Below are 12715 nucleotides of genomic sequence, written 5' to 3'. Positions count from 1 at the left end.
GAGACACGTGTGCTGGGGGGGGGAAACTGACTTTTGGTCTCAAGACAGGTGTGCTGGGGGAAAAAACTGGAGAGAGCCTCCACCCATCCGTTTTCTATAACGCTTCAGCATTTAGTGTACCTCATGACAAATGGCCTGGCTTATCTGTCAGTTAAAAACAAAAAGAAAAAAAAGTGGACCTCTCCAAAAGATCGGAAAAGAGGTGCCTACATACGGGAAATGCCAAAGCATCTCCAATGAGGAAACCTACAATTTAGTGATGCCCGTGTGATACACTTTTGACTGTAAAGTATTAAAAACAATTTGGTTAGATTTGGAGTTAGAATAAAGTTACTGTGCATGAAAAAGCGATAATTCACAATACTTCAATTAAAGTGCATCGATCATTCATCGATCACCGATGAATGTCCACGTCAGGTTAAGTCAAGGTTGAGTCTGGGGTTTAGGTTTGAAAATCTCGTTTTTATTGTAAGTATTGCATTTCCAACTTTGCAATAAAACACGTTCATCAGAGTGCATGTTCTACAAAGGACAGGTTGAGAACAACAGGACGACTCCCCACAAGGGACGCGTCTCGTTGCCTTAACTTCACCTCATGGACCCGTTTTCCTCACCAACACTGGAATGGAGTGTGGTTTACCAAAGCAAAACAAAAACACTGCAACACCCAATTTTTTTATGGGCTGCCTGGACAATTGAAAGCAGAGCAGAGCCCACCTGCAAAGTTAACCACACACTCAAGGTTGTTTGTTTGGAACTAAAACTTCTGCAGAGGTAAAAACTATGCGTTTGTCAGAAAAGTTCCAGGACTTGTGTCACAACATATCACAATTTCAATCCAAACTATACATTTTTCCTGCGCAACTAATAGCCTGGAGTTGAACACACTTCGCCTGCCTTCAGTGCCACATTGTCATGTACGCCTGGAGCGATTCTTCCAGGCTCCTCCACTGCTCTGATGTCTCTGCCATCTTGGGTGTCGTGACGTCTGAAATAACAGGTTTCCTTGATGACCTCCTTGAGCTTAAGACAGTCGGGAGAAAAAAATCACAGAGCAAGGTCAGGTGAGTAGGGAGCTTCCTTCAGCACGGCAAGGTTCTTCTCCGCCACGACATTTCAGATGCTCAGGACTGTCGCCTCTTCTCACACACTGAACGAAGCAAAGGCTGGAGCATTACTTGATAGATGTGCTGGTTGTCTTGTCTGACCCACATTGAAATGGTAAAATCTTTTGTGACACAAAGTCCTGAAACCTTTCTGACACACCTTGTAGCGTTCAGGACAGTCAGCTTCCAAGGAGATGTGACACAGAATAGTTGTGTCAAAGCAACGTGGAGGAAATGGAAACAATGATGGCTAAAAAGTCACAGAGGGCCAGAATCAATGTAAACTGTCCCTCAGGCAGAGAGAAAGAGAGAGAGGACACTGAAGTGTTCAGACGTGGTTTTGGCATTTCTGTTTGGAGGATCAAGCACCAGTGGTCACTTTCTAATTCAGTGCCAACAAGACTAACAAGATTAAAATCTACTCTTGTTTTTTCTGTTGAATCCCCTTATGGAGGTGTTGTAAGTGTAAGACACGCGTTGTCAACTACAAGGACAAATCTAGTCAAGAGTATACAATCCAAAGAGGAAAGTGGTGTTTTGAAAGACCCCAGTTTGGGTAGTAGCTGGCTCAGCATATGCCCGTGGTGATGACCCACACCCCTCAGCACCTCAGCCCTCACACACACGCGCGCACACACACACACAATTGTGTCCACTCGATTGGCAGGCCAGGATTGGAGGGAAGCCAATTCTGTTGTAAAACATGTGGACTCAGTATGGAGTGTGGAGCTGGCAAGGGGTGGAGAGGGGTGGGGGTCAACCTCCAAACTAGACAGGTGACTCGAAATAGGCTCAGCAACTAAGAGCAGCTTTGGGGTCACTTACATTTCAAGTGTCCATCGACTAAACATCAAAAGCAAAAGAGAATGGCTACATTATGTTACCCTCCCAAATCCCCCAAAAGACCAATAAAACATAAAATACATTGTTCTTAAAATAAGGAATGAGCACGACGCATCGAAAATGAAGTCAAATTAAGACAGGACAAAAATAAGTTATGTTTTCCCCCCTGCGTTATATCGGTTCATTAGAGGGATGGAGAAATAAATATTCACAAGATGTTTAGTTAAAAATCAAAAGGGCAGAAAAAAGGGGAGGGGGGGGGCGAAGTGCAATTCTTAATGCCAGTGGAGTTGGGATGGCTAAATTTGACAACCCGTTTCTTTTCCCCAACACGTGGGATCACCTGACCACCAGTGGAATGCCATACGCACACATGCACACACACGCACACATTCCAAGAGAATATCACGTGAAATAAATTAAACTCTGCAGCTTCCATCCCGCAACCTTGTGCAGCACCAGAAAGCAACACAATAATTAAATTGTAGGATGTCAACCAGCAAAAACTAAGTGTCCAAGCCACGCCCACCGCGCTTCCAAATATGGACTTTCAAATGCACAATAAACACAAGTCAGCAACAGAGGCAAAAGTTCTATCCATGAGCTCTACCTTTTTTTCCATCTTTAACATTAATTTATTAAGCTATCTGTATGTACAAAGAAAAAAAATAAAACGACTGCTTCTTTTTGGACGGTCACAGAGGGAGAAAAGATGTAGAGTTATTGCTTGTTACTGCTGGAGAGAAGGTGGACGTCTATTCCCAACATATCTTGTCGCTGTTGTTTGGGCCGCGTCAGCTGGAAAGTATTTAAGTGCAGGATCGCCCGTCGCTTGTCGAGAGGGAAAGAGAGCGTGAGAGAGAACGAGCCGCCTTCAACAGGAATGACTTTTGTGTGGCCGTCTTGCTCCGCGCTAACGTGTGTAAGCAGACGCTTTTGCTTGCCCAGCTGATGGAGGACTTCCGCAATAGCACCGAGTCAAGTGTCCAAGATGAGACAGATGTGCCGTCTTTGGCGGCGTCGGGTGATGTTGCCGCGACGTCTGCTTTCCGTTGGCTGGGCCCAAGGCCGAAGCACCAATCAGTTTACAGCAACTTCAATAGCAAAGAGGCTTGAAGTGCGTCTTGGGTCATAGTTGTCTGTATGCATGGGTTTTTCAAGTGAGTATTTTGCCATTTGTCTTCCTGAAATGACCAAAACCAAACTGTGGGGGTCCTAGATCAGGGGTCTTAAACTGGGGTCTGTGAGCTAGGAAATGATTTGCAATAAATAATTACGTGGTTTTATTTTTTTACGGGGGGGAAAGTGCATGAATACGTACAGGGACCAGCAGAGTAAACCATTTACTTGTGAGGCATCATATAAATCTGTATAACTCTCAAGTGGTTCTTACCCTGAACCACTGAACTAAGAAAATATATTTGAGTAGTGTTTCCCTGCATATATGCCATTCACTGAAATTTTGTTGGAACGCATCTTTCGTTATTTGCTGAAAAACTCACCTACTTCCCCCCTTTTTTTTGTGCTCAGGCCAAAGCTAGAAAAACTAGTATTGTTTTGGTACCATCTTGTGGCATCTCAGTGCTAAGGAACTATATTGAAGTGAATTGGGGAGCTTCATTCTGACAAAAGCAGTGCTTTGCCACCTTCTTGTGGCATCTCTAAGCAATGATAACCCCTTTTTTTAGAGGACGAGTCAATTACTTATGGATATTCTCGATTGAAGTGGGGAGAGCCTGTATCTAGGTTGAAGTATTTTGACACTAATGACTAGTGCACAATATGTTGAGTTGGCATAAGGATTAAGAGGTGGGTCCTTGCGAAAATGTCTCCCCTGTAGATGGTCCCCAGACCCAAAAAGTTTGAAAGTCTATGTCCAAGATATTAGGTTCCGCTCTAACACTGTCTTTTGTTGTATGGTGAGGGAACACCAAGCAGGTGAACAGATGCCTGTGGGCACGGCTGGACGGGTGCACGGATACACCAGATGGGAGGACAGGGAACAGCAGGAGGAGGAGGATGGGGAGGAGGTGCTTGCGGTGGTGTTGGCGGCGGCATTGTGTAGCTTCTAGGAGGAGAAGGCAAGTTTGACACTGCAGGAGGAGTATCCCTCGTCACTGGCCATGCTCTGCAGGCTGCTGTGGTCGTCCAGGTCGCTGGTGCTGGCCGTGCTCAGACTGTCCAGCTCTCCGTGGGAGAACTCCGTGCTCTCCACGTCCACCTCGATCTCCTCTGTGATGACAGACCAGCGCACAAGAGAGGAAACGTCAACTGCTTGATCGGCAATTGACGATGTGGCCTAAAATGTACATCTTCCACATGTCTGACATGGAGCTCCCATGCTACCGAATGTCAATTGATGATATGCCACACACTTCGGCTGTACAGAGTCAGCCGCATCGATTTTTTCCCTCTCTGACTATCACAGAGTTAAATGACTGCCTTCTTCCCGAGATCACTTCAAAACCTCGCCGACTGAAAATTTCGCTGAACAACATGGGTTGCATCATTAAAACAAATTCACACTTGCTAAACGGTCTTTGCCAAATTATATTCACAACTATGAAGGTTATAGGTTGTCACTTATATAACGCATTTTCTACCTTTGGTTCTCAAAGCACTTTACACTGTTTCCTCAACAGGAGCAGCTGGAGGTCCAATATCTTGCTCAAGGACACTCCATCAAGGTCACAATGGCTGGGGATTGAACCCCCAACTTTTGGGTTGGGAGACAACCACTATCTCACTGTGCCATGCCGCCCTTTAAGGGTGCCAAAATATCAAAATTCCAACAAGCAATATTTACTTACTTGTATGCCTTTATCGCTAATCATTTTCAAGGTTTAAAGGTTGTAGACTTTTTGAAATATCAAAACGGAATATTTGATAGAAAAAACTGGGGTGAGTTTCAAATGTTACCTACTGCGTACCTAGTGAGCACACCATTTGCATTTGGTTACAATACCTTGTTGGCTAGCACAAATGTTGTCTTACTTCGACTCATATTTGCCCAGTCTTCCTGTGATACAGTGTCCACACTTCTTATCTTATGTGACTATCTTGAAACTGATAGCTCACAGATTCACTCAAGGCTCAACCAATTTCACAGAATCTGTCAAGATGATTTCTGCTTTGTTACTAGTAGACACAACATCGGACCTTGGTCGGAGTCGGAGCCGAGGGTGGAGCCCACGCTGTCCATGCGAATCCTCTCGCCCTCCACGGCTGCACCTCCGCCTCCTCTCAGCAGCTCCAGTTGGCGCTGGAGGTGTCTCTGCTCACGCTCCAGAGACTCCAGCTGGTACTGGCTCTTCCTGTCCGCTTCTTCAAGTTTCTGGAAGCGGGAGAGAAAGGGGGCGGAGTTACATTTAGGCGCATCCACAGGTAAGGAAGACGGCTGAAGGAATATGGGTGGGAGTGGAGGAATGTGTTTGTGTGACGTTGCTTTGAGAAAATCTGGTCAAAACTGACCTTCAAATTAGAGTAAAACACTATAATTTCATTATTTTCAAAGTTTTCCTCGACCTTTTCATGTCATTTTCTATTCGGGAAACCTCTTGTGCTGACTGGCTGACAGGTTTCAGTTAAAAACATTCACCATATCCTCGGGCAGGCCAAAATTCTGAGATGTCAACAGGTCAAAATTAACATTTTATGACAGTTTCAAATTCCGATTCTTGAGTAGCGCAAAGAAAACATATCAGGGAGAAGAGCAGTGTGGGGAGTAGCAACGTAGCATAGGTCATCTACTTCAGCAGTAGTACTTTAGAGGGATTTGAAGTGATCATCGGATTTTTTCAAACATTTTTTAATTTTAGAAAATTTCACAAATACAATGTTACTTTCATTGATGACTGCTTGACAAGCAACTAGTCCAGGTCGTAACCCGACTCTCGCTCACTCAGGGCTGAGCAGGGCCGTTTCAGTGTGGGATCGGTACAATCGAGAAGTGACTAAAGCCAGTCTTGGATAGGCTGAATGAAGCTCACGGGGAACTCAAGTAAACAAGCAGTAGATAAACTGGATGGATGTACTTCGAAAAGCTGGCTCACCTTTATATGTGCTTTGGCTTTGTTGAGCAGGCCCAAGGTGGTATGACGGCTACAGTCTGGCCCCAGTGGAATGAGGGCCTTCAAGCGCTCCAGACACAGCCGCAGATGAGCCCGTCTGCAGACAAAATGTGGGAGAGGTAATTGAATTTTTGAACAGTAGGGGAAAAAGTGTGAAATACAATGCATGCGATGTGGCCCAGGCTACGGTGACCATTGTGCCATTTTTGACAGAAGCTTAGCTGCCAGTTGTACACATCAATGCTGGTAAAATTATTGGGGAAAAACATAACAGCCAACTGTGGTAATGCAACAAGGCAGGAGTATTTACGGCATCTCACTAGATCTCATTTCAACCTGTGTCAAAGGATTAACTGGTTGGTCTGTTTTGCTTTGTGTGACACTTCTTTTTCCAATTTAAAAAAAAAATCACCGACCAGAAGTTACAATGAAGCAAGCAGACTAATTTTAAAGAGTAGCAGTGTGCAGCAAATGCTTTTCGTCCATATTTGGACATGAACCCCAATGGCCGTGTGGCCAATATATTAATTAAAATAGCACTTTTTATTTCAAAGAAAACATCAAAGTGTTACAGAAGTGAAAGCAGAAGTCTACAAAACAGACAAGACATTTGAGGGCATTTGTATGTTTCCAAGAAGGAACACTAAGTAAAGATGAAGACTGCTACATTGGCTTGCCCCCCTACACCCCTCACGCATTAGCGAGGTATGTTTGGATAACCTTTACAACTTTTCAAACAGTTTGAAGCTTTATTATGTTTATTTACAATAATTTTGTAATGTACTGGGCATTTTTAGACCATGAAAAAAAGTACTTCAATTTAATGGACAATCAGCTGTAATCGACCACTCTTGCGTCCATTCAATCCGATAAATCGAGGTTCCACTGTATACACGTTGTTTCCCCTCCTCATGTGTCGGTGCTAATCAGTGAGCGTTTCAAACGGCTAAACACAGATGTCAACCGTTACCGATTTCGCTGCGGCAGCAACCCATTCGCAATTGAGTGCTAATGAGGAGACAGGAAACATTTGCACTTCAGCACCCTAACGCCAAATGTGCTCTGTAGTCTCGGCGCATATTGTACGGCACACGCTACGACATACTTGTAGAAAGGAAAAGCTCCTGAACAGTTTCCTGCATTGCCAATAAGCAGAAAGCTTTAGCGAGTGCCTCAGCGGGTTACATTTGTTTTTGTTTTTTGAAGCTTCTGCGCGATACGTGATCCTCTGTGGGCATTTCTCTTAGCCAGGTTCAGTTACCCCGTTCATCTCCATAACAAATATGTTTTGGTTGATAGGTGCCGTAAAGGGAGGAAAGGTGTAATGGCATTTCCTGGACCTCTCTTAGCCCATACGTTCCATCATCTCGACAGCACCTTATTGGATGACTGGGAGAAGGCCCGGGGTGACATCCATCCTGCTAATGGCCCGGAGTTGAGAGATAAAGAGAGATAATTATGGCTATAATCCAATCAGTGCTCCATTAACAGAAGCTGCCATTTCAACCCGCCTGAAGGGCTGGGTGGAGGGTGATTAGGAGTCTGGGGGCTCAGTGTAGTGACCCACACTCAGGAGATGAAAACAAGTGGGGTTCAAAGCGACATCTACTTTCTGTTGCTCTAAGACTGGTGGAGACGACTGCAGCCCAGAATACCCATCTGTCAGTGTGCGTGAATGGGAGAGTGGGAGGGGGTTAAGGTATACATGGACGCCGCCGATAAGAACAAGAGTGCAAACCATTAGAGCAGCGCAAGTATGTATGAGGGTGCGCTTAAACGCCACCCAAGCAAGTAGAGTGCTCTTCGAATGAAAGAGGAGGTGCCATGATGCAATCTGTTGGTGCTCAAAGTGTGGAGGTCACAAGACACGCACGCACGCACGCACGCACGCAAAGTATGCTTCTCGTCTGGCTGTTCGCGTGATGTCTATCAGTCTGGCTCGGGCCTTTTGTCAACACCTTATCTTCTACCGATGGGGCCTCGCAAAGTCTGCGTCTGCCTCACACGGACACCCGCAGTCATGCTTCCAACCATCACGTTATCAGCTGACAGTTCATCTCTCTTTGCGAGACACCTGGCACCACCTGGGAGGTGCACCATGTCGGACAGCTCTCTAAATGCACAGCCAGTCTCAGTATAACAAATAAATAAATAACGCTTGTTGAAAGGACTGATCGCAAGCTTGATGCTTTTTACTGTCCAAAACTCAAGTTAAATAAGGAGGGAGTGCTACATTTCCATGGCAACAGGCTGCTTGGGACAGTTAAAAAAATGGTCATGAAGGGGTGGGGATATACTAAAGAAACTGACCGGGTGACAAGCAGCACGCACAACAGAGATATTATTGATTGACTTGATTTGCCTAGTGACATTTCAATGCCCCAATAAAAAAATGAATCCTACGTCTGTGCATCAACGGCTACAACGCCATGCCAGAAGCGTGGCAGAGACCGAAGGCACCAAGATGTTGTTTTCCGCTCTGACCAGGACTGAAACCACAATGGGATCGCAAGAGACAACCAAAGCAGCAGCCCACTGACCATTCCTGCCCTCCTTTGACCTCACTTGTCCCCGAGTAGCACCGTGCTACCATTGTAATTTCACTTTGGGCTCCTTGCACTACGATTTCTACTTGTGACTGTGAGGCGTCACTCCTCGCGCGGCTTTCGCCAAGGATGTGTGAAATCACAAGCATCATTTAACGCCCACATGGCAATGATGTAGTGCAGTCACATAGACCAAAGCCCAACAAAAGTTCCATTAGATCTGGAGAAGGTCGAAAAAGCTTATGGTCAATTCGGCCAACAGTAATTCCATCATGCCTAAATGTCGGTGGAGTAGTTTTGTTGGAGGGCATTCTGACTGTTCGACTGTTGAACTTTTGTCGCTGTTGCAGATGATTGCCATTAAAAATAACTAACTAAATAAATAAAATAAAATAATACATACTGTATCTAAGACAACAAATACAAATCACAATCACATGAATATGCATTACTCTATCTGGGCTAACAGGTTGCTATGGTAGCACATCAAAAGGAAGTCCTGAAGCACATCTTGTTTCATCCTGCTACAAGAAGAAGCTATCCATTCCTTCTGCGCTGGCTTTATTTTGTAGACCTGCACATCATGTCCAATTGTTGATAGTGTGTATTGTCAAAGCACTCCGAGTTCTGGTTCTGTTCTCTTTGACGCTATCTTGTGTACCATGTGATCTCCTGTTTTAGAAACACAAGTGGCTCATTGGCAGCATGTTGCCGTCAAACACCCTCAATGTGTCTCTCGGCGATAGGCAAGATTGCAGAATGTCTACATGGCTTTTGTCCTGATGTCTGGACAGGCGCCAGCCTCTTGTTGATAATTGAAGAACTCCTCAGCTGATCATGTATGAGCAGGAGGAGGTTTATTGCGATACCAACTGCGCCTGGCAAGCATGTATTTGGGAGAGGAGGGGGGGGGGGGGATCCTCATTTCCTTTGTGGTTAGGGGAAAAAGCAAGTGACTAAAGATAGCTGAAAGCGGATGCAGGTTTATTATGCAAAGTTGTCCGGACAGCATTATCTGAAAATGTGTCACTGAGAGAATAAAGGCCATGAGCTTGTGGCTAATTGAGAGGCCCTCTCAAAGGGTTCCCCAGCCCTGCAATTGATAGTTTATCACGTAGACCCAAAGAGTTTAAGAATGTTTGAGTCATTTCCTACTTACAATATGAGTGGTGTAATGCTACCATAAATACTGTAGTTGCATAGCACGGCGTCCCCTCGTTACTCTGTATTGCAGCTTCCTGACTGGAGTTTACATATTCTCCACATGCTTGCGTGGGCTTTCTCCATGTACTCTGGCTTCCTCTCACGTTTCAAAAATATGCATGTGACCAAGGATTCTATGTTGTTCATAGGTGTGAAAGGGAGTGTGAAAAGTAGCTTGTCTAAATGCTCTGCGATTGGCTGATAACCATTCCAGGGTCAACCCAGCCTCTCACCCAAGGTGAGCTAGGATGGGCTCGAGCTCAGCCGCGAACTTAATGAGGAAAAGTGCAATTGAAAATGGATGGCTATAACATCACAGGATGAGTAAACCTCATCGTGTGGTGAGATGAGTAATAGACTCAAATGCATAAGTGGACCTTCATCAGCATGCGCAAGCAGATTCACACCATTAGGAAACAATCTACTCCAACTCAAAAAACCTAATTACTTTCAGTAAATATGTACTTTAGATTTTAATTTGCGGTGCTCACCAAAAATCGATGACCCCCTCAGAAAACAGTAGTGGATGACAGAAATAGATACAGTGCCCGCCATAATTATTGGCACCCCTCCTCAAGATGTATTCAAATCCTTAAACTATTTTTTTTTTTTTTGCTGAATCGTAGAAGCATACTCCCATACTGAAAATTGTACGAATGTTTTACCAGACACAAAATCAAGCTCCTCCCATGGCCTTGTCAGCTCCCAGACCTCAACCCCATTGAAAACCTGTGGAGTGAGCGAAAGAGGAGAGGGCCCGGGTCATTGGATGATTTAAAGAGAGTGCGCAAAGATGAATGGGAGAGCCAATAAATGCACCACACACAGTTTGATGAAAAAGAACTACTGCTTCATGCGGGATTTTTGTCCCACCGAATAAATTAAAGGTTGGATTTTACCTTTTTTTTTTCTTTTTAAGTTTAATCCGATTTTATTGGTGGTGGTGGGGGGATGGGGGGGAATGAATTTATTACAAGCTAAAGAAAACATCCTAACCAGGGGTTCCAATAATTACGGAGGGCATTGTAGATACAACCAGTCGTCTCAACAATGAAAACAACACAAGACAAAGCAGGCGTCCGTCAGGGTTCCTGTGGAATCCAGAAGGATATCCACATTTCCACAACAGTGAGCCAGAATCATGTTAATGTATTTTTTCTTTTCAACCATGGTTGCACGACTAAAAAACTGATTTCTGACACTGGCTCACTGAAATGCGGATTGTGCACGATGCAACTAGTTATTTATAGGAAACCAATTGGAAGAGAATAGCTGGCCTTGGATTCTGTACTTATGTAACAATGTGTGCATTGAATGTCAGAAAGGTATTTATTTCACAATATTGTGTTTATTTTCATATTGATCACTCATCTATATCATGTGCTATAATAGGTAACCAAAATGTTCCCGCCACTGTGAACCACAGCTATAATAATATTACGAATACTTTTCTGACAGTGTCAATCAAAATAGAACATCCATCCATCCATCCATTTTCCGAACCGCTTGATCCTCACTAGGGTCGCGGGGGGTGCTGGAGCCTATCCCAGCCGTCTTCGGGCAGTAGGCGGGGGACACCCTGAATCAGTTGCCAGCCAATCGCAGGGCACACAGAGACAAACAACCATCCACGCCCACACTCACACCTAGGGACAATTTAGAGCGTCCAATCAACCTGCCATGCATGTTTTCGGAATGTGGGAGGAAACCGGAGCACCCGGAGAAAACCCACGCACGCCCGGGGAGAACATGCAAACTCCACACAGGGAGGCCGGAGCTGGAATCGAACCCGGTACCTCTGCACTGTGAAGCCGACGTGCTAACCACTGGACTGCCGGGCCGCCTCAAAATAGAACATTTCAAACATTTTTTTTTTTGGGATGCAGTTCTTGCAATGTAACGTGTACCTAAAATGTATTTTCACGGCAATGTGGCACTTCTACTCTATGAGTGCGCTTGTTTACACAATTGTCTTCATGTTTGTGTGTGCGAGCGTGTTCCTATGGTCTCCTGATGGTCTCCAGATGGGTACACGGGAGGGCAGCTCTGCCTTTTTGGCTTTGACATGCGAGCGAGGAGCCAGCCGACCACGGGTCACTGCACCCCTGCACCTCGCCTGCCTCATCTCCCCTCCCTGCCCATCACATGAGCACAGTGCCTTTTGTATCGCACGACTTTAACTCATTTCCATTTGCAGCACTGTGTGAATGTAATCTTTTTTTTCTTTTTCTTCTTAATTCAGCACTAATGTGCTTGGTAGCAGCTTCACTTGAGCTTTGAAATGTGAGAAAACAGACTCCAGTATGGGGTTTTATTTTTACAGAAGCACTTTGATTCTCTCCCCATCTGGTATATGAGAGCTGCCCACCTACTCTTACAGGACAATGCACATTACATGCACTCTCTCTCTCTCTTTTCGTCAGCTCAAAAGAGTGCGGTTCACTACTCGCCTACTCCCGTGATCTGCCATCATCCCTGAACATACATACATATGACGAGCAACTGAGCAGCACGTTAACAGATGCACGCATCACTGTGGCAGCACAAAGATAATCCAACCCACAACATTAAGATACAGTAAGCAAGAGCTGTTTTTGCTGTCTTGGTTAAACAGAAAATCACCATCACTGATTTGGTTTCCAAACCAAAATATTGGTGCTCCTTACTTTCCTTTCCAAAACGTTAGCCATAATGTCACTCAAATGTTGTATTTTTGATAGCTTGAAGGGAATGTGAAAGCAAATTCGACTATATTACACACGAGGCTATTTCTGCAAATGTTTACATGCTTTGAATAAATTAGTTGCAATAAAAACAAGCCTGAGGATAGAACATGAAGAAAATTGTAATTCTCTTTTTTAAAAACTGCACTGATAAACCAAACCGTGTTACGGCTTATTCAAAGCAGTCTTAAAGCAATACTTAAAGCGAAAGCACTGGTGACAGA

The 12715-nt window shown here is 44.7% G+C and overlaps 1 protein-coding gene across 2 annotated transcripts in view; it reads right to left on the bottom strand.

The window, feature by feature from the left end:
- Positions 1 to 441: 441 nt before the first annotated feature.
- Positions 442 to 12715, bottom strand: part of mxi1 (max interactor 1, dimerization protein) — a 33791-nt gene continuing 21517 nt past the window's right edge. For both annotated transcript variants that reach the window (XM_086120517.1, XM_086120519.1), the window contains exons 4-6: positions 6002 to 6116; positions 5109 to 5283; positions 442 to 4181 (exon numbers count right to left, since the gene is read on the bottom strand). In XM_086120517.1, the coding sequence (XP_085976643.1) occupies positions 4018 to 4181; positions 5109 to 5283; positions 6002 to 6116 (454 nt within the window). In that variant the 3' untranslated portion in view covers positions 442 to 4017. The remainder of the gene's footprint in view (positions 4182 to 5108; positions 5284 to 6001; positions 6117 to 12715) is intronic.

This window comes from Hippocampus guttulatus, chromosome 9 (genome assembly GCF_054856545.1).
Source record: "Hippocampus guttulatus isolate MCC_2025c chromosome 9, RoL_Hgut_1.0, whole genome shotgun sequence".
In the NCBI taxonomy this organism is placed as follows: Eukaryota; Metazoa; Chordata; class Actinopteri; order Syngnathiformes; family Syngnathidae; genus Hippocampus; species Hippocampus guttulatus.
Note: the sequence above shows the minus strand (reverse complement) of the source record. Positions and strands in the feature narration are given on the sequence as shown.